We start from the raw sequence: 22,302 nt of genomic DNA, 5'->3' as shown, positions 1-22,302 counted from the left end.
GAGACACTCATGTTTCAAACTCATAAACACGCAGGCGTAAAGGAACATTTCCAAGTGTTCCACCGAGGACTGCAGACCGCCCTCAAGGCACGATTTAGTTTTGCAATATCTCAGAAACAAATGGTGCGAGTGAACTCATCATTCTCACTTGTCAAACAAGCGTAAAATCACACAGTTTATCCCGATGTCCGATGTGTTTGCCGCTTAAATCAACATGTTTCTCACATTAAATTCTGCCAGAGTGGCCGAGCGCTTGTCGGCTGCCTTTTCTGGTTGTTGACAGTTAAAAAAGTGTTGACAGTGTGACAGCGCGCTCGCTGGCCGTAGCCATCATCTTCTTGGTGCTAAAACCGCAGCATAGTGCATGGCTCACTGCCACAAAACTTTCTGTCTCTTTCTGTATCATGTGTTCCGACACCTGGTGCACATGCACTGTCTTGCATCGACCACCGAGCAACCAAACCAGTTCTGAGCATCTGGAGGAAACCAGCCCAAGTGAGAGATTGATATACATTTTAAGCATTTTAAGAAGACTCCGATGGGATTAATAAAGTATTAATCTATCTATCTATCTAACTAACTATCTATCTAAGAAGAAACAGTATACGTTCATCTTGGATCAAGTCACAGTTTTCTCGTCCTAAATTGAATTTTCTGCTGTGTTCTGCAGCTGCACCCATTAGACAAGTCCATTAGCAAGGAGTTATGCACAAATCTTGAGGACAGGTCTCTTATTACACCCATTTATTTGGCCATGTCAAACCATAACGTTTCAGCCTGATGGCCTTCTTCTAATCTGCTTCTAATCTCAAATCACCATCAGAAACCATGACTTTGATAAGAGGCATATCTGCTGCTCGCAGCAGGCCAAATAAAGTCATCACAACTGCAAAAGTCTGCAAAAAAGCGTAAAAAAGGTTACCTATATGGAGCTGTTTTGCTTTTTTTTTCCTGTTCAAGTTAAGAGATGGAAAGTACAAATAAGGGAAAGCGGTAGCGGGAATGTCAACAGGAAATGTATTTTCCCCCCAACTGAATCCTTGTTTTGGGTTCAGCCGTCCTCCCTGCAGCGTCGACGGAAAATAAAATGATGCCAGAGTGAAAAATCTCTCTGGTTTGTGTGTTTGAAAGGATGTCGACAACCGCTGCAAACGTGTGATTAAGATCGAACCCCATTGCTGCCTCCGTGTGTGTGTGTGTGTGTGTGTGTGTGTGTGTGTGTGTGTGTGTGTGTGTGAAAGTCAACCATGCCACCATTTACAGCAGTTTGGTGGAAATTTAAACCCGTGCTCCTGATCTTTATTTTTCATCCCAGAAAAAAAATAAAGATCTCCAGGAAACAACAGAGGTTAGCCCGCTGTTTACGGCCATCCGCATGTTTGGAAGGACATGAAACAAAGAAGAAGCTGGAAGGTGGTCTTAGAGGGCGGGGCCAACACCTGGCTGGAAGAGTGGACGGGGTCTCGGTGATCTTGGTGACATCACAAAGGGGCAATAACTGTGTGTTTTAGCACACACCCGACAAGAAATAGAGCCAGCCAGAAGAGCAGCGGAGGCACTTTTCTTGTTTCTGATGAGGACGGAGATTCGGATCACTGCCGAGGTGAATATGAGACCTTCTTAACGTGACAGTTTTGACTGAATCCTTTGACTGTGTTCCTGCAGGAGACCAGGATCACCTGCAGTCTGCAGCAACAGCTGAAGAATATTACATTTAATGTCCCCCCAAGTCCCTGGGGGGAGAGACACAGACTGGCACAGGTCCAAATCGTTGGCCTGGGCTTGAAAAAATAATAATGGAAAAAAACAACACAAAACACATGGAGTACTTAAATATTTTTTCTGTTGATTGAGCAAACATCCATTTGTATGGGAGGGAATAAAACAGTTCCAGAGGTGCTTTATATGGAATTGTGACGTTAATTTCAGGCAGGAATGTGGCCCCTCGCAACCCACACAACCCCCATTTTTTTTAATTTCCAAAATAAAGCATGCAAGCTCCAGTTTGGAGGGTTTGCTTCACTCCTTTTGTGGTTGACATTGTTCTGCTGTGAATGTGGGACAGAAGTATCTCCACTCCAAAACACACACACACACACACACACACACACACAAACGTATACACACACTTCTAAATTACTGATACTATGAAAATAAAACTAAAGCAAAAAACAAAAACAAAAAAACAACTCTGTCAAAATCCCTTCAGTTTTGTCCTTGAAGGATCCGCGTGCTGTTTGCTAACATGACAACAAACGGGGTTTAACTCAGTCAGGATTGATTTTGTGTTTGGCTGTGTGACAACAGGATGCTCCTCTGAGACATGTCGGCAGCGGGATCTTCTTCTCCTCTTCCCCGTCCCTGCGGCTTTTTGTGGCGATGAGTCAAGGGGAACGAGACACAGACACAAACCGGGGGGACAAAGATGTGTGTTGCCAGCGGGTTTCTCTTTCTTTTTTTTCTCCTTACTGTCCTTCTCGTGAAGCTCTGAGTCAAAATTTCTGCAAAACTTCAAACCATATCACGCAGTCAGGAGTCAATTAGCGGGCAAACGCAGCCTTGACGTCTTCTGTAGTCCAGGTTCCCCCCCGACACGCGCAGATGTCTTCACTGGTGTTGTTTTGCTTTTTTGTGTGTGCGGCGGTGCAGCGGTGCAGCGGTGCGGCAGTGCAGCGGTCGTCGCTGTTGCTAAACCAGCCTCCCGCCGAGGCCTGAATTGCTTGGGGACTTTCTTTGTGGTGGTGCGCATCTTCTCCCGACGTCAGCGAGGCCCCACAGTCCAAAGATGTGCACATTAGTGGCAACTGTAATTGGTTCATGGGTGAAAAAAAAATTAAAAAAGCGTTTCTCAACTGGTGGATCGACTTTGTGGGCAGTGCCAGTCCACCGTCCCCCCACCTTTTTTTTTTTTTTTTTTTTTTTTTTTTAAATAAGGGATTTTAAAGTTTATATATTTATAGAGAAAGTTATTGGCATGTATTTTGCAAGACACAAAATTAAAATCATTTATTTCCCAGAATGATAGAAAGTGGGCTAAGGTCCCGAGACTCCACTAGTTGAGAACCACTGATTTAGATTGTCAGTTGTGTTCATGATGTCTGCAGGACTAAACGGCCGTCTGACCAACCAGGCTTTTTTTTTTTTTTTTTTTTAAGAAAAAAGAAAAAAAGAAACTGTCACATTTGGGCTGAAAGTTCCTCCTTCTACAGACGTGCAGAAGAGCGTTGACTCACATTATGTCGCTATGACCTAACCTCACACTTATCATGTGATTGCACATGTGCCCCCCGTGACAGTGGAGGTAAAGAAATGTAGAAGTAAAACAACAATGATAATAGCTAAAGCCAAAAACCACCACTTTCTGAATTACGGCAGCCGTGACGTCTGCTCGATTTTGAAACACGGCATTGGCACATGTTTTGAAAGGTGAGGACACAGGAAGTGGAGGGAGGGAGGAGGGGAATGGGGAGCAGAAATGTGCTACTGTTAAAATCTGCTCAACACGTGTCACACGGGTAGTTGCGGTTGTCGCAGAGTATCTCCCTAGCAGTTGACACGTACATTCAGGGTTTTTTTTCACAGTGGTCGAGACGACTTGTATGCCAGTTTGTGGTTGAGTGCGTCACTATCAAACTGTCAGAGTCCCACCAAAAAAAACCAGAACACAACTGTCCAAACTCTTGGTTTGTCTGGGGTCATCCCAAAGCCCTGAGTCAGCTTTTGGAATGAGCCTTTATTTGCCACATGTACCGAAATACACACATGTCCCCGTCCCAATGCATACAACAATAACATATGTAATCTTTCCCATAATTATCAAAATATTTTCATGATTTGGTTCAATTCCTTGTTATTTTCTGAAAAACCTTCACGACTTTAATCTCTCGATATAGGAAACATGTTATATCACACACACACACACACACACACACACACACACACACACACACACGCACACACACACACACACGCACAGCCAGCAAGCCAAGAGCAAACTGAGGATTGACCGCATGTTTGGATAAGTTCATCGCTGCCCACTGCTACTTGTTAGGCCTGTATAAACAAGCAGGCACCACAGACCTCCTCACCCCTCCCCCGCTACCCCACCCCCCTGGCTGACAGATTACATTTTTCCCATTCACTACCTAACCCTCCACAGCCCACCACCTCCCCCTCCCCCTCCCCCTTCCCCTCCCGGCCCCCAGAATGGCCCCTTCGAATTTCATGGCCATGGCAGGCGTCCATAAAATCCATGTGGAATTGAGCACATGCACACGCGCAGGCACGCACGCACGCACACACACACACACACACACACACACACACACACACACATGGGCACAGAGGCCGTGTGGAGACACACAGGGTTGTAATCATCCGGTAACAAATAGAGTTACAGCTTCTAGGTTGGCAGAGTGACCTGGGCTGAGATATAAACAAGCAGAAAACAGATGTATAGGGCAATACAATGCACCTAAACAAACACACTCTTTCCTCTGTGTGTGTGTGTGTGTGTGTGTGTGTGTGTGTGTGTGTGTGTGTGCGTGCGTGTGTGTGGTTTCACTGTCTCCCCCCTGTCTGGCCCTCACAGTCTCCTTCTCATGTCTTCTGCTCCTCAACGAGCTCAAATGGGATGAAAATGGATGTCGGGGAGGTCAAGACGGTGCTTGAGCCGCAGCCGCTGCGAAGCCGCAGGCAGAGTGGCAGAGGAAAAAGGGGCTCCCATCAGCAGCAGTGGCTCCGCTCTCACTGCCAGAGCAGAAGCAGAAGAAGAAGAAGAAGAAGAAGAAGAAGAAAAAGAAGAGTTTTTTTTATACATATTTTTAATGGGATAAAAGGAAAAACAAGGTGTTTATTTTTCTGTCTTTTGTTTTCTACAAAAAGTAATGATTGGTTAAAATCATAGATGTGTATAATTTCCCACAGATGGAAATTATACACATATCCACTCATACATACACAGATGCTAACATAAATGAATAAAAAATAAGTTAATGAATAAATGAAAATAACTTGCCATTAAAAAGAATGTTTTCCTTGCACCATATTTCACAGAACCTTTTTCAAATCCTTGATTAGTCTAAAAAAGTTTAATTCGAAAAAGAAGAATAAAGAGAAGAAGACACAACCAGTTGCTTTGCAAGAACCCCCCCGCCACCCCTTGTTTAAGATGTAGAAAAAACGTCCCAAGGTATCAAGTGTTGTTTGACGGCCGTGTCAGCCTTGTCCAGCTGCAGTACACAATGTGGAAGGGTCGAGTGGAGGCAACCGGACTGGGTTTTGCTGAGCATTCAAGACAGCAAAAACCCAGTCCGGTTGCCTCCACTCAACCCTTCTAAACACCAGGACGACCCTGGATAACTGAGAACCATCACAGACCTGCAGTACATAAGTCACACGTTTCCAACATTAAGTTGAAAATCCTCCGACCTCAGTCCGTCCCGCTGCAGGATTTATGACCTCGTTGGGACTGAGATGTTCACCGTATCAGCGTTTGCAGCCCTTCTTCAAAAAACACTAATCTGTGGGGAAAAATAACTCAATATAATCAGCTGCCAGCATTTGCCAGCTAAGCAGAACAAAAGTCATTTTTTTGTCAAGATGTTTCCTTTCTTAAAAGCAACGAAGAATTTCAGGGTGAGAAGGAGCTGTAATCTCTCAAACACTCCTTGCTGACTGAGAGTGTCGAGTCGTGTTGCACTTTTGTGTGTTTTTGATTTTTTTTTTTCTAATCCTGGTTCTTCTTTCTGATCTTGTGATGAAAATGTACTTTTCTTGTGTTTGGATATCGTCACCAAGGTCGCTGAGCGTGGGAAAGTCCCAAAGACTTAAAGTATTTGTGTGTGTGTGTGTGTGTGTGTGTGTGTGTGTGTGTGTGTGTGTGTGTGTGTGTGTGCGCGCTTGTGTGTAATAAACAAATATTTTAATGCAACTCAGCCGGATGCTCTGCGCATCTCGCGCTCCGACCCCAGACAGTCTGTTTACTTGCTCCTATCAAGTGGAAACAAACTGTTGCCCTCCACAAGCAGCTGGAGCGATTCCACTGAGAGGTCAAGAGTTCACGCTGGCATGTTTCGTCAGACGGCGTTACCTCCGTCCGGCCAGTAACTGGGTGGCTACAGCAGAGGACATGGGCCGCAGCATTAAAACACGGGGGCAGAGATTCAACGAGATTCACAAACGTTGCTGAAAAGTGGAATTCGTCAGTTCAAAAGAATTGTGTGTGAAGTTACTGAAAAGAGCCACAAAACTAAGATATTAAGAGTAAAAGACACTACTCCGCCCAATTCTCAGTTGAGTGAAGAAATGTTTTTTGTTTCACAACTTTCTGAGGTCCCAAAAAGGTTTAATTAGTTAGAAAAATTGCAGAATGAAAGCAAAATGTTGCAGCCTCAATTGAACCGAGTCTACCAGACTATCCATCCATCCATCCATCCGTCCATCCATCCATTTATCCATCCATCCATCCATCTATCCATCCATCCATCCAGCCGTCCGTCCATCCATCCATCCATCCGTCCATCCATCCATTTATTCATCCATCCATCCATCCATCCAGCCGTCCGTCCATCCATCTATCCATCCGTCCGTCCGTCTGTCCATCCATCCATTCATCCATCCATCCGTCCGTCCGTCCATCCATCCATCCATTTATCCATCCATCCATCCATTTATCCATCCGTCCATCCAGCCGTCCGTCCGTCCATCCATCCATCCAGCCGTCCGTCCGTCCATCCAGCCGTCCGTCCGTCCATCCATCCATCCATCCGTCCGTCCATCCGTCCATCCATCCATCCATCCATCCGTCCATCCATCCATCCATCCGTCCATCCATCCATCCAGCCGTCCGTCCGTCCATCCATCCATCCAGCCGTCCGTCCGTCCATCCATCCAGCCGTCCGTCCGTCCATCCATCCATCCGTCCATCCATCCATCCAGCCGTCCGTCCGTCCCTCCATCCAGCCGTCCGTCCGTCCATCCATCTAGCCGTCCGTCCGTCCATCCATCCATCCATCCATCCATCCATCCAGCCGTCCGTCCGTCCGTCCATCCGTCCATCCGTCCGGGCTACGAGGGCACACTATGCCAGCTGTCTTGGGGTGAAGGCAGGGTCACAACCTGGACAAGCGCCCAGTTTATTGCAACAATAATAGTAAACAGTCAAACAACTATTTCCACTCATTCTCATTTTTGACAAGCTATTTAAAGTTTTCTGGATGGTGGCAGGAGAAGAGAGCTCCGTTCCCGGTCATCAATGTGAGAAAACTGAAATCTGGCCTCTGTCTCTGCTCCGGTTTGATTTTACTGCACCTGAGGGAAGGCGCAGGGTGGTTGAGAAAACAAAGCAGAACTACAGGAACCGAGGAGGAAGAGAAGAGGAGGAGGAGGACGAGTCTCCGAGCGCCTTTCAGATCACTTACTGGCAAACCTCAAGCGCAGCAGCAGCTGTTTAGACTGAGAGTTAGTCATCACCGTCACCTCCCCCCCCCGCCTCCCCTCTCCACTGCTGCGCTTCTCTCAGGAGAGGTTTCTGAATAGCTCCTGAAATAGAGCTCGATGGAGCGTAAGAAAAGGGGAAACGTGAAAGACGGCGCTGACAAAAAGAGAGGGAGGGCAGGAGGCGGAGGGGAAGGAGGAGGAGGAGGAGGAGGAGGGGGAGCGAGGAGATACGGCGCCAGTTTGTGTGGTTTGTGTGGCAACGTGCTCACATTTCGCCGGGACACAGCGAAGGGAAAATAAAAGGGGGTGAAGTAACGCGAGACAGAACTAGCAAAAGCAGTGGAACGAAGAGAAAGAAGCTGAAAGTTGGAAAAAAAACAAAACAAAACAAAGCAGGAGTTTGGGAGAAAAACAGCAGCAGGAGACGTGGACAAAACGTCACCGGTCACTTCGCCACCACGTTGAAATAAACCAGTGTGAAAACCAGCAACAAAATCCACTGACAAGGACCGTTTGTCCAACAGGACGTAACTGGCGAGAAGGGAGTGACGTGAAAGGGAAAGCAGAGGAGGGGGGGAGGATGGCAGAGGAGGGGAGGGGAGGGGGGCTGGCTGGGAGGAGCCTGGGTCAGAAGAACTGTGTGATTCTGAAAGGAGAGGAAGGCAGCAAAGGAAGCTTCATTCTCAGAGATTAAGGACCCGCTTTTTTTTTTTGTTCTCTACCTTACAGTTCCCTTTGGCAACTCCTTCAACTCTGGACTTTTACCCACTTTGGACTCAGAACTATTTGTTTCAATTCAGTCCACAACTCTGAAGGTCACCTTTGCTTCTGAAGTCTGTGGCAGGATTTACATCTTTTCCCTCCACCGGATCCGTTTGAGTGAGTGAAGCAGTTCAGGGCCGGAAGAGTGGAAGCAGGGAAGACGTGACATGGGGCTCGGAAAGAAGGAGCTGCTGGCTCTGGGTGAGTCTGTGAATGAGACATGTGTCTGCGTGTGTGTGTATGTGTGTGTGTGTGTGTGTGTGTGTGTGTGTGTGTGTGTCATGGACGGAATGCAAAAAAGAAAAAGAAAAGAGAAGACAGAAAAAGATTTGAGGAAGTCCAGAAGTCCAGAAGTCCAGAACACCTGATGGTTGTTCCTTTCAGTCGGTAACACAACAACACGACAGCACAACTCCACAGCACAGTGGCTCTCCATTTAGAACGACTGCGTTCAGAGCCGCCAGTTGTCTTCCTCATCTTCTTCAATGAGGTCGGCCTCAAATGAAAAGTGAAAAAAAGAGTTTTTTTTTCTTTTGGTTGCAGCCCACATGGGCCACATGAGTGAGTTGTCTGCTGGCAGTGAACCCATCCTGCTGTGTGTTTGTGTGTGTGTGTGTGTGTGTGTGTGTGTGCTGCGGTACGGACGGGCGTCAGCAGGCACTGTTGAGCAACCCACACTGACTGCTGTTGCTGAATGAAGCCCGAGTCGAAGCCCGGATGGGTCCATCAGCCTCAGAAGCGTCGACTTCAAACACAAGTGCGAGCGTATTTTTACACATTCACGACCAACACAACCCAGCGTCCCCGCCGCCGCAACAGAAAATTACAGGCTGCGGCGTTTTGAACGTTCATTCATTTGCTCCAAATGACATGTTTCCACTCAGTCACACCCCACTTTGGTTTATATTAGCAGGATGGAAAGATGAACTGCGGCTGAAATTTAATCTAAAAAAAAAAAAAAAAAAAAAATCATTAAAAAAAACCCAAACATACACACTGGGTTGTGTAGCCACAAACAGATAAGGGGCTAAAAGAAGGTAAATGCAAGCATATGCACATGTGCATTTACGTTGATCTACAAACAAACACAGGGGACAGAAGAGAACTGGTGACTTCTGTCTTCACGTCGGATGAGGGTAGTGAAAATCAAAAGACCAAAAACCAGAGGAACATAGTTTCGATGTCCAACCAAGCGCGTCGATGCTCGACTGCTGTCGGTCGGCCTTTCACCTTGCTTAGACAGAAATTGTGGAGAAGCGCGGCTGTGATAAGGAGCTGCTGCTGCTTTGGTGGCGACGACAAACAGAGCCGATTCAGGCACTTTCGTGAAGCTCGTCACGCACCAACAGGTCATGTTTCTTTCACTTCTATGTGAATGCAACTAATAAAAGCAGGGACAGTGACTCTTACAACAGTCCCACACTTACGGTCGACGCTTTGGGGCCGGTCGCCACACTGGTGCGACGACCCGTTGGGGGGGAAATGACTCTGACACATGGGCTGTAGGACGCTGTTCCGCCTCGCGCAGGAAAGAATTAAACGCCAGTGTCATCCGCTCTGCTCCCAGCTGCACGCACACACACGCACGCACGCACACACACACACACACACACACACAACAGGAGCCACACTCAACTGAGACCACAAACCAGCCACGGAGATCACGCTGCATCTTTGCAGTCTTTTTTTTTTAATTATTAAATCAAAGATAAAATAATGAGTCAGGTTTAAAAAAAAAACAACAAAAAATCAAGTGGGGCTGCGCTCGTGATGTGTGTTTTGTTTGTGGTGTGCTCTTTAAACTGACTTCTTATCTGCTGCAACACTGTTTGGGTCGTCATGGTGTCGAAACCAAACTGCACGAAATTCCATCTTGTGAAAGGTGAGAAAAACCCTTTTTAAAAAAAGAATGAAAAGTTGCACTTGGATTCATTCACACATGAGCAAAACACCACGTACGGCAACGACAACGGCGCAATTTCTTGTTTTTTTTGCCCTAAATGAAACTGTCAAGAGACAATGTGTGTGTGTCCTCAGTTGTATTCTAGGTGCTGCTTTGTCGTTTTGAATGTCCGTGCAGTAACAGTAACCTCCTTCCACGGGCTGATGATGCTGATGATGAATTTAAAAGTAAAATAACAACGATAAAACAATCAAGTAGCGATAATTCCCTTCAATGAATGTCCTGTCCTGATGGAGCAGAGCATTCTGGGATATGCAGTATTAGTACATGTGCTGTATGCTGGCAGGCCAGCTCTATTGGTGAATTTGTGTTGCTTCGTGGGCCAAATATAATTACACTGGCGCGTTGGCCAGAAGGTTCTAGACCAGGGGTGGGCAAACCTTTTGACTGGTGGGCCGCGGCGGGTTCTAAAAAAAAATTAATTATCATGGGATGAGTAAAAAAAACTTTACTTTACAACAAAACATCCCTTTGACGTCCTCTGTGTTGAAGTGACTCTTTGAACACTAGAAACTGAACTAATGAACAGTTACTGCTATTTAAAAGTGATTTAGAGTTCTGTTACTCTTCAGGATATCATCATCATCACTGTGGCAGAAAACTCAAGGACGCAGGGAAACCAAAACATTGGTAAGGTTTATTAATATAGTTTCAAGTTCAGCAGCCAGGATTTAAAAACCTAACGGGCTGCATATGGCCCCCGGGCCGTAGTTTGCCCGTACAATAAGAACAAGAACCGCGAAAACAAGATTTGCTTTCTTCGGAAAGCGACGCCACTGCTGTTCAACTCAGCAGAAACATTTTCCGCCGTACTCACTTTAATACATGTGCGCAGGGAAGGAGCGGCTTCGCTGACTTGCGTTTATAAATGTTTGTGTCTGTTTATTAACTACCGCGCGGCCACAGTGTTGTAACGCAGCGGGCCTGCGAGAAGTGAGGCCCGCGGAGCGCGCGGTGATGATGATGATGATGATGATGATGATGATGATGATGATGATGATGATGACGCACAACAACAACTGCTCTCATTCAGCGAGCCGAGCACACAGTCACGGCCCCTGTGTGTTTATTAGCTCTACGCGTCTCTCCGGTCGTTTATTCAATAGAGTTGGACGGAGACGCGCCAGTGTGACAAATTGGCTGAGAGACAGAGAAAGAGAGAGAGAGACAGAGAGAGAGAGAGAGAGAGAGAGAGAGAGAGAGAGAGAGAGAGAGAGAGAGAGAGAGACAAAACCTCTGGTCTGGTTTTCCTCAAGCGGCATTGCCGGGGGAAGGAGTGGTGGGGGTTGGAACGACAACAAAAAGTTGAGAGAATGTTGCTGCCGTTTTTACGAGGTGACGAGGCCAGAGGTCTCCTCTTCAACTGCCCATTCAAGCCCAAGGTTGAGCTCTTTGAGGTTAGCCCTCGCTCCAGTTCGGCAGCTAGGCTCGGCAAATTAGACACAATTGCAAACTTCACACTCGCAACAACATTGGCGGCATCACGAAAGGGACAAATCTGCATTTGTGTGCCAGCTAACAGCACCCGCTTGCTTGCTAGCTAGCTTACAGTGACGGGAAGTTGTGCTCATACGGCTGGGGCTAGATCTTTTTTTTTTTTTTATGTTGGTCAAAATGTAATTTTCTCTCATTCGTGTTTTAAATCCAAATGTAAAATGAGTTAGAGGAGGAATGAATAAGCAGTGGTTAAAAAAGTTCTCCGTCACCTCCAAAACTAATGTGTGTTTTAGGTGATTTAGATTTTACATTTAGGTACAACAATGTATCTTTTCAGTAGGTTGACAACAATCGTCATTTAAATGACATGCTCCTATTATTTGAAGGTAAAGCCCTGAGAGTGTAGACTTTGTTTGGTGGGGTTGCATAAACTTGTATGTGCTGGAAACACACAACCTGCTAAAAAGATTGCGGTGTTTCACAACCTGACAAGAGAGATTACAGGGAGGATGAAACGGCCCGTCTGGAAGGAAATCACCCCGGTGAACAGTGTTGGGTAACCAGTGTCCAGCTGATATGTAAATATTTATCTTACGTCCGCCATGCATATCCTCCATAGCCTCGACGGGACTGGAAATATATCACAGATAATTATGTTACAGTCTTGGCTGTAATGTGATTCTAACGATTCACATTTGGGTTGGGAGGAGAAAAAAGATAGCTTGTTCAGATCTGCTGTCCACCTTTTTGGCCCAGATTTTTTGTCTTTTCTTCACATAAAACTGGCATTACTTGCAATTTTATATACAAACACCCTAGTCTGTAAGATAAAGGTTTTAATTGTCTTGATGAAAGTTTTGACTGGCAGAAGAACTTCTAGCAGTTGTTCTGCCCTTCAGTATTTGCTGCAGTGAGCTGACCTCTCCCAGTAAGGGGCTGCTAGTGGTCCACAGTGCATTTTAGTTGACGCATCTTGCGTCTCTCTTTCTTTTTATAAATCCCCAACCGCCAATGCGTTGCTCTGATCTCATAGCACTGCTCTCGCGTGAGCTGGTTAATTAAATGAATGCCATATGAGTGCGCACTGCATTTAGCGCGTATTGGTTTAACTTGGCAAACCTGGACTTGATCATACGTCACAGGAAAGGTCTTTTGTGCCATCGTGTCCTCCCCGTTTGTTGCAGCGTCGCTGAGACTCGGCCTTCCTTCATCTGTCCCCATCTGTTCTCATCCCTCTGCAGGGTTGCTGTGCACGCTGGGAAAATGTTCATCTGACTTCGACTGTCCAAAAGGCTTGTCTAAATGGGAAAATGATTGTGTTGGTAATGATCTATCTATCTATCTATCTATCTATCTATCTATCTATCTATCTATTCTGAACCTATTATCGTAGATAACTAAAGTGCATCCTATCCCTTTGCATGTTTTTCCCCCTTTTCCCCCCTGATGAAAAACTGCAGACAATGACGAGTGTGAGGAAGCTCCCTCCATATGTGGGGCTAACGCTAACTGCAACAACACGGAGGGCAGCTATTCCTGTTACTGTCAGGAAGGCTACGTTGACAAGGGAGTCGCCAAATTGAAAGCAACAAAGTGCGAAGGTGAGCCTCTGTGTGTGTGTGTGTGTGTGTGTGTGTGTGTGTGTGTGTGTGTGTTCGGAGTGTGATGGGAAAAAAGGTTCTGACCCTGCGATGAAATGGCGACTTGTCCAGGGTGTCACCCTGCCTTCGCCCTAAGACAGCTGGGATAGGCTCCAGCAGACCCCCGTGACCCTGACCTCAGGAAGAAGCGGGTATAGAAGATGAATGAATGAATGAATGAATGAATGTTCTGACCCACCCATTATCGTCACTCTCTCAGACATCGACGAATGCAGAGTCAACTCTCACTCGTGCGTAAACGCAAAATGTTCCAACCTGGTCGGCAGCTACAATTGCACGTGTCATGACGGATACACACCCTCCCAGGACAACCAGAACTTGTGCAGAGGTGAGAGAGAGTTTCTGTGTTGCCTTTCCAGGCTTCTCACTTTCGTCCCAAGACAAGACTTGCTGAGAGAGTTTTTATAACACAAAACACGCAAATTTGGTTTAGACACTTCGGAGATTGTCACCACAAAGTATTTGCAACTTTTTGACAGCTGTGAAAGAGCTAAAGCATTGGATGCATGAAAAATAATTAGAATTAGACTTGTAATTAATTTATAACATGTGGTTAACATATGTACATTGTCAATGCATAGTTTTATTTAGTTTTTTCCCTTTTTTTTTATCATAAACGTCGAAGCTGAAATAACAGCAAAGCACAGTCCTGGATTGAAATGAAAAAAAAATTTCAATTTCTTTTTCACTTCTTTTTCCCTGCACAGACAGAGACGAATGCGCAGAGGCAGAAAACGCGCAGCTGTGTGGCCAGCGAGGGAAGTGCAAGAACCTCAACGGGAGTTACTGGTGCGATTGCGAGGAAGGATTCAGCAATTATGGCAACAATGCCACAAAGTGCTCGAGTAGGTGCACGTGCCGTCGTTTTGTCGTCCTTAAACTGTGTGTTGTGTCCTGGTTTGTGTCGCGGTTGTCGCCGCGGCACCGTGCTGCTTCCTTCTCTTGACTCCTTCCCTGCTTACACAACCCACGAGCGACATGATGAAATATCCAACGGACCCTGCAGACCATGAACCTCACTTTTCTTCTTTTTTTTGTTCCCCTCCATCCAGAAATTGACTGCAGCATTTTCAATGTGGACCAGGGTCCTGCATCGGTGAGGCTGAGACTGTTTAGCTTCTCTGCAAAGTGGAAAACCAAAAAAAAAAAAAACATTTTAGTTTAATTTAAAAAAACAAAACAAAAACAAAACAAAAAAAAAAACATACCAAATATTAAAAATGCATTCTCTAGTTTAGAGTTTGGGGCAATTTTGGATGTTATAATGATCTCATATTAAACTTAGTCTTTTCATGCATCAGCCGGTTTTGATGCTGTTTAGTTTCTTGTTATAAAGTCTTTGTGTTCCACATTCACTACAGTGTACGTCATCAATGTCCCATACTTTGGCCTTTTTCAGATATTTATTATTGCTTTTTTTTTTTTTTTATCACAGTCTCCTGTGGAGCAGCCTCACTTGATTAATTATCAAAAGAAAAACAAAAAACCCAAAACTGTGTACTTGGCCCTCTGTTTGCAGCCTTCTGCTAAAACACTGCATTCTGGTGCCTCCTTCAGAACCCAGTTCACAACTTGGAAAGAGAACCAAAAGAAATAGGGAGGGAGGAGCCAACACCTGGCTGGGGTGGAGTCGGGGTGGGGGGGGTCTGTTACTGTTAAGGGAGGGGAACCACTACTCTTTGTGACATCACAGAGGGACCCTGCACCAAAACTGTGTGTTTGAGCACAAACCTTCTGAGTAGAGAACGTGGCGAGACGACACGGGACGGTTACTAAACGGCGGCCGGTGCGGCAGAACCACTGTCAGAATCAGAATAAACAGAATCAGAATAAACAAAATCAGAATAATCAGAATAAACTTTATTTTAAGGAGGAAATGAGTCTTGGACTTTCAGTGCCCATGGCCACAGTACATTACAAACAATAAAAGGTAAAACAACCAGCACAGTAAAAGAGACAATTTGTAACTTTGTGTCAGGACACCCGTCAGAGTAATTCACGAGTTTTCAGAGAAATTGCACGAGTTTAAAAAAAAAAGAAAGAAAAGAAAAAGTCATTAGTGGGCGGTACAAAGCAATCAATGCATATCTGGAAGAGACCACACGTGACCCCTTGTGACACGGGAGTCTTTAAATGCACAAACTTTGCAATAAGTCAAACTGAACAGACTCGTCTCCCACCTCCCCCCTCCTCCTCCTCCTCCTTCCCGCCACCTCCTTGCCCTCCTTCTCCTCCTTCCCCTCTTTTTTTCTTTCCCAGTCACTCGCTGGCCTGGCCAACGTGGTGCTGATGATGAGGAGCAGCTGCTTGGCTCTGTCTGAGCCCAGACTGCCCCCATCTGAGGTCAAAGGTGAAGGAGAAGCTCTCCTGGAGGTCAGCAGCAGAAAACACACACACACACACGCGCACGCACGCACACGCGCACACACACACACACACACACACACACACACACACACACACTCGTGCTCGCGTGTGCCTACAACTCGCTCCTGTGCCAACAGAAACTCTTCACGGCCGTGGACGGCGTCCTGGCTGACGTGGGCGGCGGCGGCACTGCCGACGACCCGGGCGAGGTGAGCGAGCTGCTGGCGACGGTGGAGAACGCCGTGGCGCTCATCGGGCCGCAGCTCAGGGACAACCGCACCAGGCTGGAGACCCGGCAGACCGGTAAGATCGGCGACCGACCTGCAGACCGACCGGCGCTGTTGTTGCCGCGCAGCTCGCTGAGTGACGACGCTGCGGTTCCTGTGTGGTCTTGACGCCAGTAGACGCAGAGATCGCGGTAGAGAGAGGACAAGCCCCACCCACCGGACCGGTTCACCTGACCGTGGAGAAGGCCAGCCTGGACACTGATTGGACAACGGCAGCTGGAACTGAATCCTACCCCGGTAGGCTCCTCCTCCCCTTCCTCCTCTTCTTCCTCCTCTTCTTATTTCTCCTCCTACTTTACCTCCTTGTCCTCTTCCTCTTCTTCCTCCTTCTCTTTATCTCCTTCTCTTCCTCCTCCATTTCATCCTCTCCACCTCCTCCTCCTCCTCTTCTTTTTTCTGATTCTACTTTTTCTCAATCTCCTCCTCTTCTTTCTCCTCCTCTTCCTACTCCCTCTCTTTCTCTCCTTCTCCTCTTCTGACTCCTCCAACTCTTCCTCTGCCTCCTCCATTTCATCCTCTCCACCTCTTCCTCTTCCTCTTTGTCCTCCTCCTTCACCCTCTACTTCCCTCCTCCTCCACAACTTCTTCTTCCTCCTCCTTTTCTTCTTCTTCCTTTTCCTCCTCTTCCTCCTCTTATTTCTCCTCCTAGTTTACCTCCTTTCTCCTCCTCTTCCCACTCCTCTTCATCTCCTTCTCCTTCTTCTCAACTCTTCCTCTGCCTCCTCCATTTCATCCTCGTCACCTCTTCCTCCTCCTCCCCCCTTCTTCTTTTTCCTCCTCCTCCTCTTCCGCACTTCCTCTCTGCTCCTCTTCACCACACCCCCACCCTGCCGTTTCTAACCACGTCTTCTCCTTGCAGGCTTCGCCTACGCTGCCCTGCTGAGCTACACCAACCTCTCCGCCGCCTCCAACCAGTCCCTGGAGGAGCTCAGCAGCTACCAGCAAGACGGCGTGGCGCCGGACGTCCAGCTGGTCTCCAGAGTCGTGTCGGTGGTGGTGTCCAACCCGTCCACTGCGAACCTGAGCCGCCCCATCAGCGTCACCTTCAGACACCTGGAGGTATAGCGCCCCCTGTCGTCCAGTCCCCCGTCTCCAGCCCATCAATTTACCACGTGCTTCCTTGCAAAACAGGTCAAGAAAGAGCCTCAGCGGGTTGAGTTCATCTGTGTGTACTGGACCAAGGAGGGCAGCTGGTCCACTGCCGGCTGTACCATACAGCCAAAGAATTCCAACCAGACGTTCACCGTGTGTGAGAGCTCGCACCTCAGCAGCTTCGCTGTGCTCATGGCCCTCTACCCCATGGAGGTAGGAGGCCCCCGGTTCAACCTAGCAGGCCCACACTTGTTAGGCCAACTGGGAGGGCTGGGCCGCACTGGGGTTTTTGGTATTGATCCGATACCCAGTAAATACAGGGCGAACATCACCGATGCCGATCATTTTCACTTGAAACGTGCCGATCATTGAATAATCTAGGAATTTTTGCCTTTAATTTTTTGATTATGATCATGGTAAATCAAACAATAAGGACTTTAGGCAAATAAATGCCTTTTTCCAATTAACTAACTACAATACAAAACATTTTAACAGTACGAAAATAATCAAATACTTCCCCTTTTTCTACTCACAATTGTTTAAGAAGAACAAAGTCAAAGTCTAAACCCAAGTGCAAAATAAGCAAAAAAGCAACAATGTAACTAAATACAAACCTATTATTGTGAACAACGGCACAAAAGTGACCTTCTATCACACACAGATATTTGTTTTTAAAGTCTTAGAAGTTTATTGTAAATCCTGGTTTACAATAATAATTACAAGGAAGGTGGAGGACAAGATGAGCTCCATTCTTCATCCTGTGCCCCGTTCAAGCGTATTTATATCACATTTGTTTCCTTTTTTCATCTTATATATGTGTTATTACCTTCGTTCCTTGCATTATTTTATAATCACTGTTAGAAATGAATAAATTCAATCCGTCTATTCAATTGCGTCACCTTCCATTTTACCTGGAGGTTCAGGTTTGGAGGTAAGCGTTTCGGTTGAGGCTCGCAAGGAGTGCTGTGAGTGTGAAGGTCACGGTAGGTCACGGTGAGGACTGATCACTTATCCTGCTCCTCTCTTCCCCCAGCACACCTTTGGCCTGCTGCTGGTCACCAAGATCGGCCTGGCCGTCTCCTTGCTGTGCCTCGTCCTCTGCATCCTCACCTTCAAGTTCTGCCGCTCCATCCAAGGGACTCGCACCACCATCCACCTCCACCTCTGCATCTGCCTCTTCATGGCCGACCTCTTCTTCCTGGCCGGCATCTCCCAGACCAAGCCACAGGTAGAGTAGCACAACACCGTTGACCTCTTTTAACTCGGTGTCATTGTTTCGCTGTGAACTTTTAAATTAAGGTTCCTGCAATAATCAGCGTTAAAGTTGCAGCAAAGGATTTTGAGGATTTTGTGATTAAGCTGAGAAGTTATTTGCATCACCTTTTGTAAAAATAAAAAACCACAGAGGTAAAAATGCTTGTTAGGATTCACCTTCCATTTAAGACACATTCAATGGATCAAGATAAAACAAAAAAAGGGCATGCAATCAACAACAGCAACAATAAAAAAAACAGCTGTCTTTGGAATGATGAACAAATACAGACCAAAACAATCCAAAAGAAATGAAAATAAAGGAGGGAGTGATGCTGGTTGTATTGCTTGGTTCACTGTCTTTTTTTTTATCAGACTATTTACGGAGACTATAATGTAAATGCAAATTCTTCTTGTTAGAAGATTCCTCATTCCTCTCCTCCTCCTTCTCCTCGTCCTCCTCGTCCTCCTCCTCCTCCTCCTGCTCGTCCTCGTCCTCCTCCTCCTCCTGCTCGTCCTCCTCCTCCTCCTCCTCCTCCTCCTCCTCCTGCTCGTCCTCGTCCTCGTCCTCCTCCTCCTCCTCCTCCTCCTGCTCGTCCTCGTCCTCGTCCTCCTCCTCCTCCTCCTCCTCCTCCTCCTCTTCCTGCTCGTCCTCGTCCTCGTCCTCGTCCTCCTCCTGCTCGTCCTCGTCCTCGTCCTCCTCGTCCTCCTCCATGGTGTTGCAGGGCGGCTGCCGGTTCGTGGCCTCCATGCTCCACTTCTTCTTCCTGGGCGTCTTCAGCTGGATGCTGCTGGAGGGGGTGCAGCTGTACCGCATGGTGGTCCTGGTCTTCAACACCACCATCCGCCCGCTCTACCTCTTCCTCGCCGGCTACGGGGCGCCGCTGCTCATCGTGGTGGTGTCAGCCGCCTCCAGGCCGGGCGGCTACGGCACCGAGAAGCAGTGAGTCCCGCCCTTCGTCTGCAGCTGCTCGCCGGTACCGACTCACTGACTCACTGACTCACTGACTCACTGACTCCACCCCCACCCCCCTCACCAGCTGCTGGCTGTCGCTGGAAGATGGCCTCATCTGGAGCTTCTTCGGCCCTGTGTGCCTCGTCATCGTCTTCAATGTGATCTTCTTTGTGGTCACTGTCTGGAGGCTGGCCCAGAAGTTCTCTAGCCTCAACCCGGACCTGCCCAAGCTGCACAAAATCAAGTCAGTCAACTCTCTCTCTCTCTTGCGCTTGGTTCGTCCGCCGATGCAACTGCCACTTGTTTTTGTTCCTCTTCGGGTGACATGCAGGGTCAGAAGGTTTAGTGAGATACTTTCTCTTCTTAATTCAGATTCATGGATTGTCAATGAAGCCATTGCAGATGTTTTGCATTTTCTTCTCTGTATTTGTGGTTTATTATTATTTTCTTTCAAATTACATTTTGTTTAATCACTCCTTAAACACCCAGCACTAATTTTCAATTTGGGATGAACTGCAATTTGCAAAAAGGTCCTGAAATTCTACCGCTGACATCCAAATCTATGTTCGGAACCGGTTCAGGATTTAATTTGAGTCCCTCTGACTTGAAGAACAGGACAAAGGCAGGAATCTCCTCTTTGTTTCTGGCCAGGAGAAGGACGACCCCAGGGCGCCTCCATTACTGTGATTAATTTGTGGTTAATTTCACGCTGTCGCAGTAACTTCTATTGGAAATGGGAAAAGAAAAAATGAAACCGCAGCCGGTCTTAATAGATTGGATGGCATTTTCACGTTGTTTATTCGTCACTCACTCAGTCGGCAAAAGCCATTTGTCTCAACTTCTACTGCCCTCGTGGCCAGCCGTCTTGTGGGAATTAAACAGATCTGTTATCTGATGAGAAAAAACTGCTGTGTTTTCCAAAGAAACAGGGCAGTTCCTTCTGGGTTTTTCCCTTTTTTAGAGTGGGTTAAAAAAAGATTTCCGACAGTCTGTAGTATTGTGACTCTGCTGAAGGGCCTGCCGGGGCGGGGGAGTCTGGAAGGTTTTTTTTTCCAGAGACTGCATCATTCTGGATAACATCCATGTTCTCTTTCCTCCCTCTATCTCCTGTTTCTCTTGTTGTTCTTCGCCACTCTGCCCGTTCTCGTTCCGTCTGCAGAATGTTCACGGTGACGGCCATCGCCCAGATGTGCATCCTGGGTCTGATGTGGGTGTTTGGGGCCTTCCTGTTCAGAGAGGACAACATAGCGGTCGCGTATATTTTCACCGTCCTCAACAGCCTGCAGGGGGCGCTGGTCTTCGTCATGCACTGCCTGTTGTCCAAACAGGTAGGTCTGCACGGCCCTGCGCGGATTCTTCCCAGGCGGGCGGGCGGGCGTTCGGGGCGAGCTCTAATTTCTTCCTCCCGGTGTTCTGCTGCCCCCTGCAGGTGAGAGAAGAGTACGCCTATTTCTTTGCCTGCTCCCGAATGCCGCAGAAGAAGAGGCACTCGGACTTCAGCAGCAGCAACCCCTCCAGCAGCCAGTCACAGGTCTGTCACGAGAAACACTCTACCGGGGGTGGGGGTTTCAAAATATATGTGGTAAAAAAAAACAATCAGATCCGAGTTGAATGTTAAACGCCAGAGGAAAAAAAAAACATTGCCAAAATAGAAAGTGTGCATTTCCAAAACACTCTATGAACGTAGTAAAGGCAAAATGCAACCATGTAATAGTTAGAAGTTGCAGCTGAGGTGCGGAGGAACCAGTACCATGCTGAAAATAACTGCTATGTCCATGTACAATTAAAAATAAATGAAATTAATTAGTAAGTTCATTACTTAAATAGTGTTTTTAGAATATTGAACGTATCAGTTGGGCTTTTATCTGACTGCTTGCAACACACCTCAGCTGAACATTGCTGAACATTGTGTGTGTGTGTGTGTGTGTGTGTGTGTGTGTGTGTGTGTGTGTGTGTGTGTCTTTTATCGCAGGCTTCTCGGAGTGCACAGTCCACGAAAGAGTCCCAGATATGAAGTCCTCACGTCATCCCTCACCCGGATGTGGACGATCGTCTTTTTCAGCGCAAATAATCACAGTTGTAGTCTCAAAGATTTAGATATGACTAGACCAAAAAAAAAAAAAAAAAAAAAAATGTCAGAAACAATCTTTGGCTTTGTACAACTGCTTTTTTATATAGATCTGAAATTTTAGGTAAAAACAAACAGGAGATTTATTCTGAATGACAACTAAAGGGAAATATATATATAGATAGAGAGATAAAGTATATATTTACATATCTCACTTTTCCTGTTGAAGTTGAATCAGTATATAATAATGCAGCAACTGTAATGATGTATTAGATGTCAGTTTTTGGATTCCGGCTCGTTCGGAGCACTGAAGATGCAGTGTTGATGTTGATGATGATGATGATGATGATGATGATGGTGGTGGTGGTGGTGATAGTGGGTCAGGGAGTTTACACTTTACCTCAGTACTTTGATTCCTTTTCCTCACTCATTCTGTTTTCATGACTTTCAATGCTTTCATGGCAGAGCGACTTGTAAGAGGTCGCAACTGACATTTCATACGGAAGAAGGGGCGATGGTAATACGTTTTTTTGCTTTTTTTTTTTTTTTTTTTAATTGGGAGCGGTCTGAGTGAAGGAGACATCATGGTTGTCAGAACGTGTCTCAACCTTAATTTAATTCATGTTGCCTTCGGAGCGCCGGGAGGTGATGCTGAGTCACATTTATTTATTTCCAAGCGAGGACAGTAAAGTCCTTCATACCTTTGGCTTGCAAAAAATGCAACGGTGATGGTGATGATGATGACGGTGATTCAAGAAGAAGAGGATGCTCTCAGTGTTTGCAGCATGCACTAATAGAAAGTTCCTTATTTATGTCAAGGGTGGATCTGCTTTTTACTCACAACAAAATGAGTGAAGATTTGAATCACTTGTGGCTTTTTTTTTTTTTTTTTAATGCTGCACGTTGGCCTGTAGTTGAATTTATTTTCTCATGACATTCATCACTGCTGTAGTCATGAAAAAAAACAACAAAAAAACAGATCCGTCCCTGTGATAAACCTGCAAGCGATGGTTATTAAG

The 22,302-nt window shown here is 46.5% G+C and overlaps 1 protein-coding gene across 2 annotated transcripts; it reads left to right on the top strand.

Moving 5' to 3' along the window:
• Positions 1-8,074: 8,074 nt before the first annotated feature.
• On the top strand, positions 8,075-22,166 carry adgre5b.1 (adhesion G protein-coupled receptor E5b, duplicate 1). 2 transcript variants are annotated; one of them, XM_076047747.1, is made up of 15 exons: positions 8,075-8,403; positions 13,463-13,591; positions 13,971-14,108; positions 14,316-14,359; positions 15,523-15,636; positions 15,768-15,933; positions 16,035-16,154; positions 16,777-16,976; positions 17,049-17,222; positions 18,043-18,237; positions 18,986-19,203; positions 19,301-19,459; positions 20,375-20,543; positions 20,645-20,746; positions 21,188-22,166. In XM_076047747.1, the coding sequence occupies exons 1-15, from the start codon at positions 8,370-8,372 to the stop codon at positions 21,227-21,229; spliced, it is 2,004 nt and encodes a 667-aa protein (XP_075903862.1). In that variant the 5' UTR covers positions 8,075-8,369; the 3' UTR covers positions 21,230-22,166. The 2 variants fall into 2 exon arrangements, with proteins under 2 accessions (XP_075903862.1, XP_075903861.1); XM_076047746.1 differs by having other exon boundaries at positions 16,032-16,154.
• The last annotated feature ends 136 nt before the right edge of the window (positions 22,167-22,302 follow it).

The sequence above is a fragment of the Nelusetta ayraudi genome, unplaced genomic scaffold, assembly GCF_046127955.1.
Source record: "Nelusetta ayraudi isolate G7.1 ecotype Tasmania unplaced genomic scaffold, CSIRO-AGI_Nayr_v1 ptg000095l, whole genome shotgun sequence".
Taxonomy (NCBI): domain Eukaryota; kingdom Metazoa; phylum Chordata; class Actinopteri; order Tetraodontiformes; family Monacanthidae; genus Nelusetta; species Nelusetta ayraudi.
Note: the sequence above shows the minus strand (reverse complement) of the source record. Positions and strands in the feature narration are given on the sequence as shown.

What these genes read in the sequence shown, in the direction of transcription:
- adgre5b.1 (XM_076047746.1), top strand. Translation starts at nt 8,370, where the DNA reads ATGGGGCTCGGAAAGAAGGAGCTGCTGGCTCTGG. An exon ending in GAAGGAGCTGCTGGCTCTGG is followed by an intron (nt 8,404 to 13,462) that starts GTGAGTCTGTGA and finishes TCACTCTCTCAG; the next exon opens with ACATCGACGAATGCAGAGTC. An exon ending in TGGAACTGAATCCTACCCCG is followed by an intron (nt 16,155 to 16,776) that starts GTAGGCTCCTCC and finishes TTCTCCTTGCAG; the next exon opens with GCTTCGCCTACGCTGCCCTG.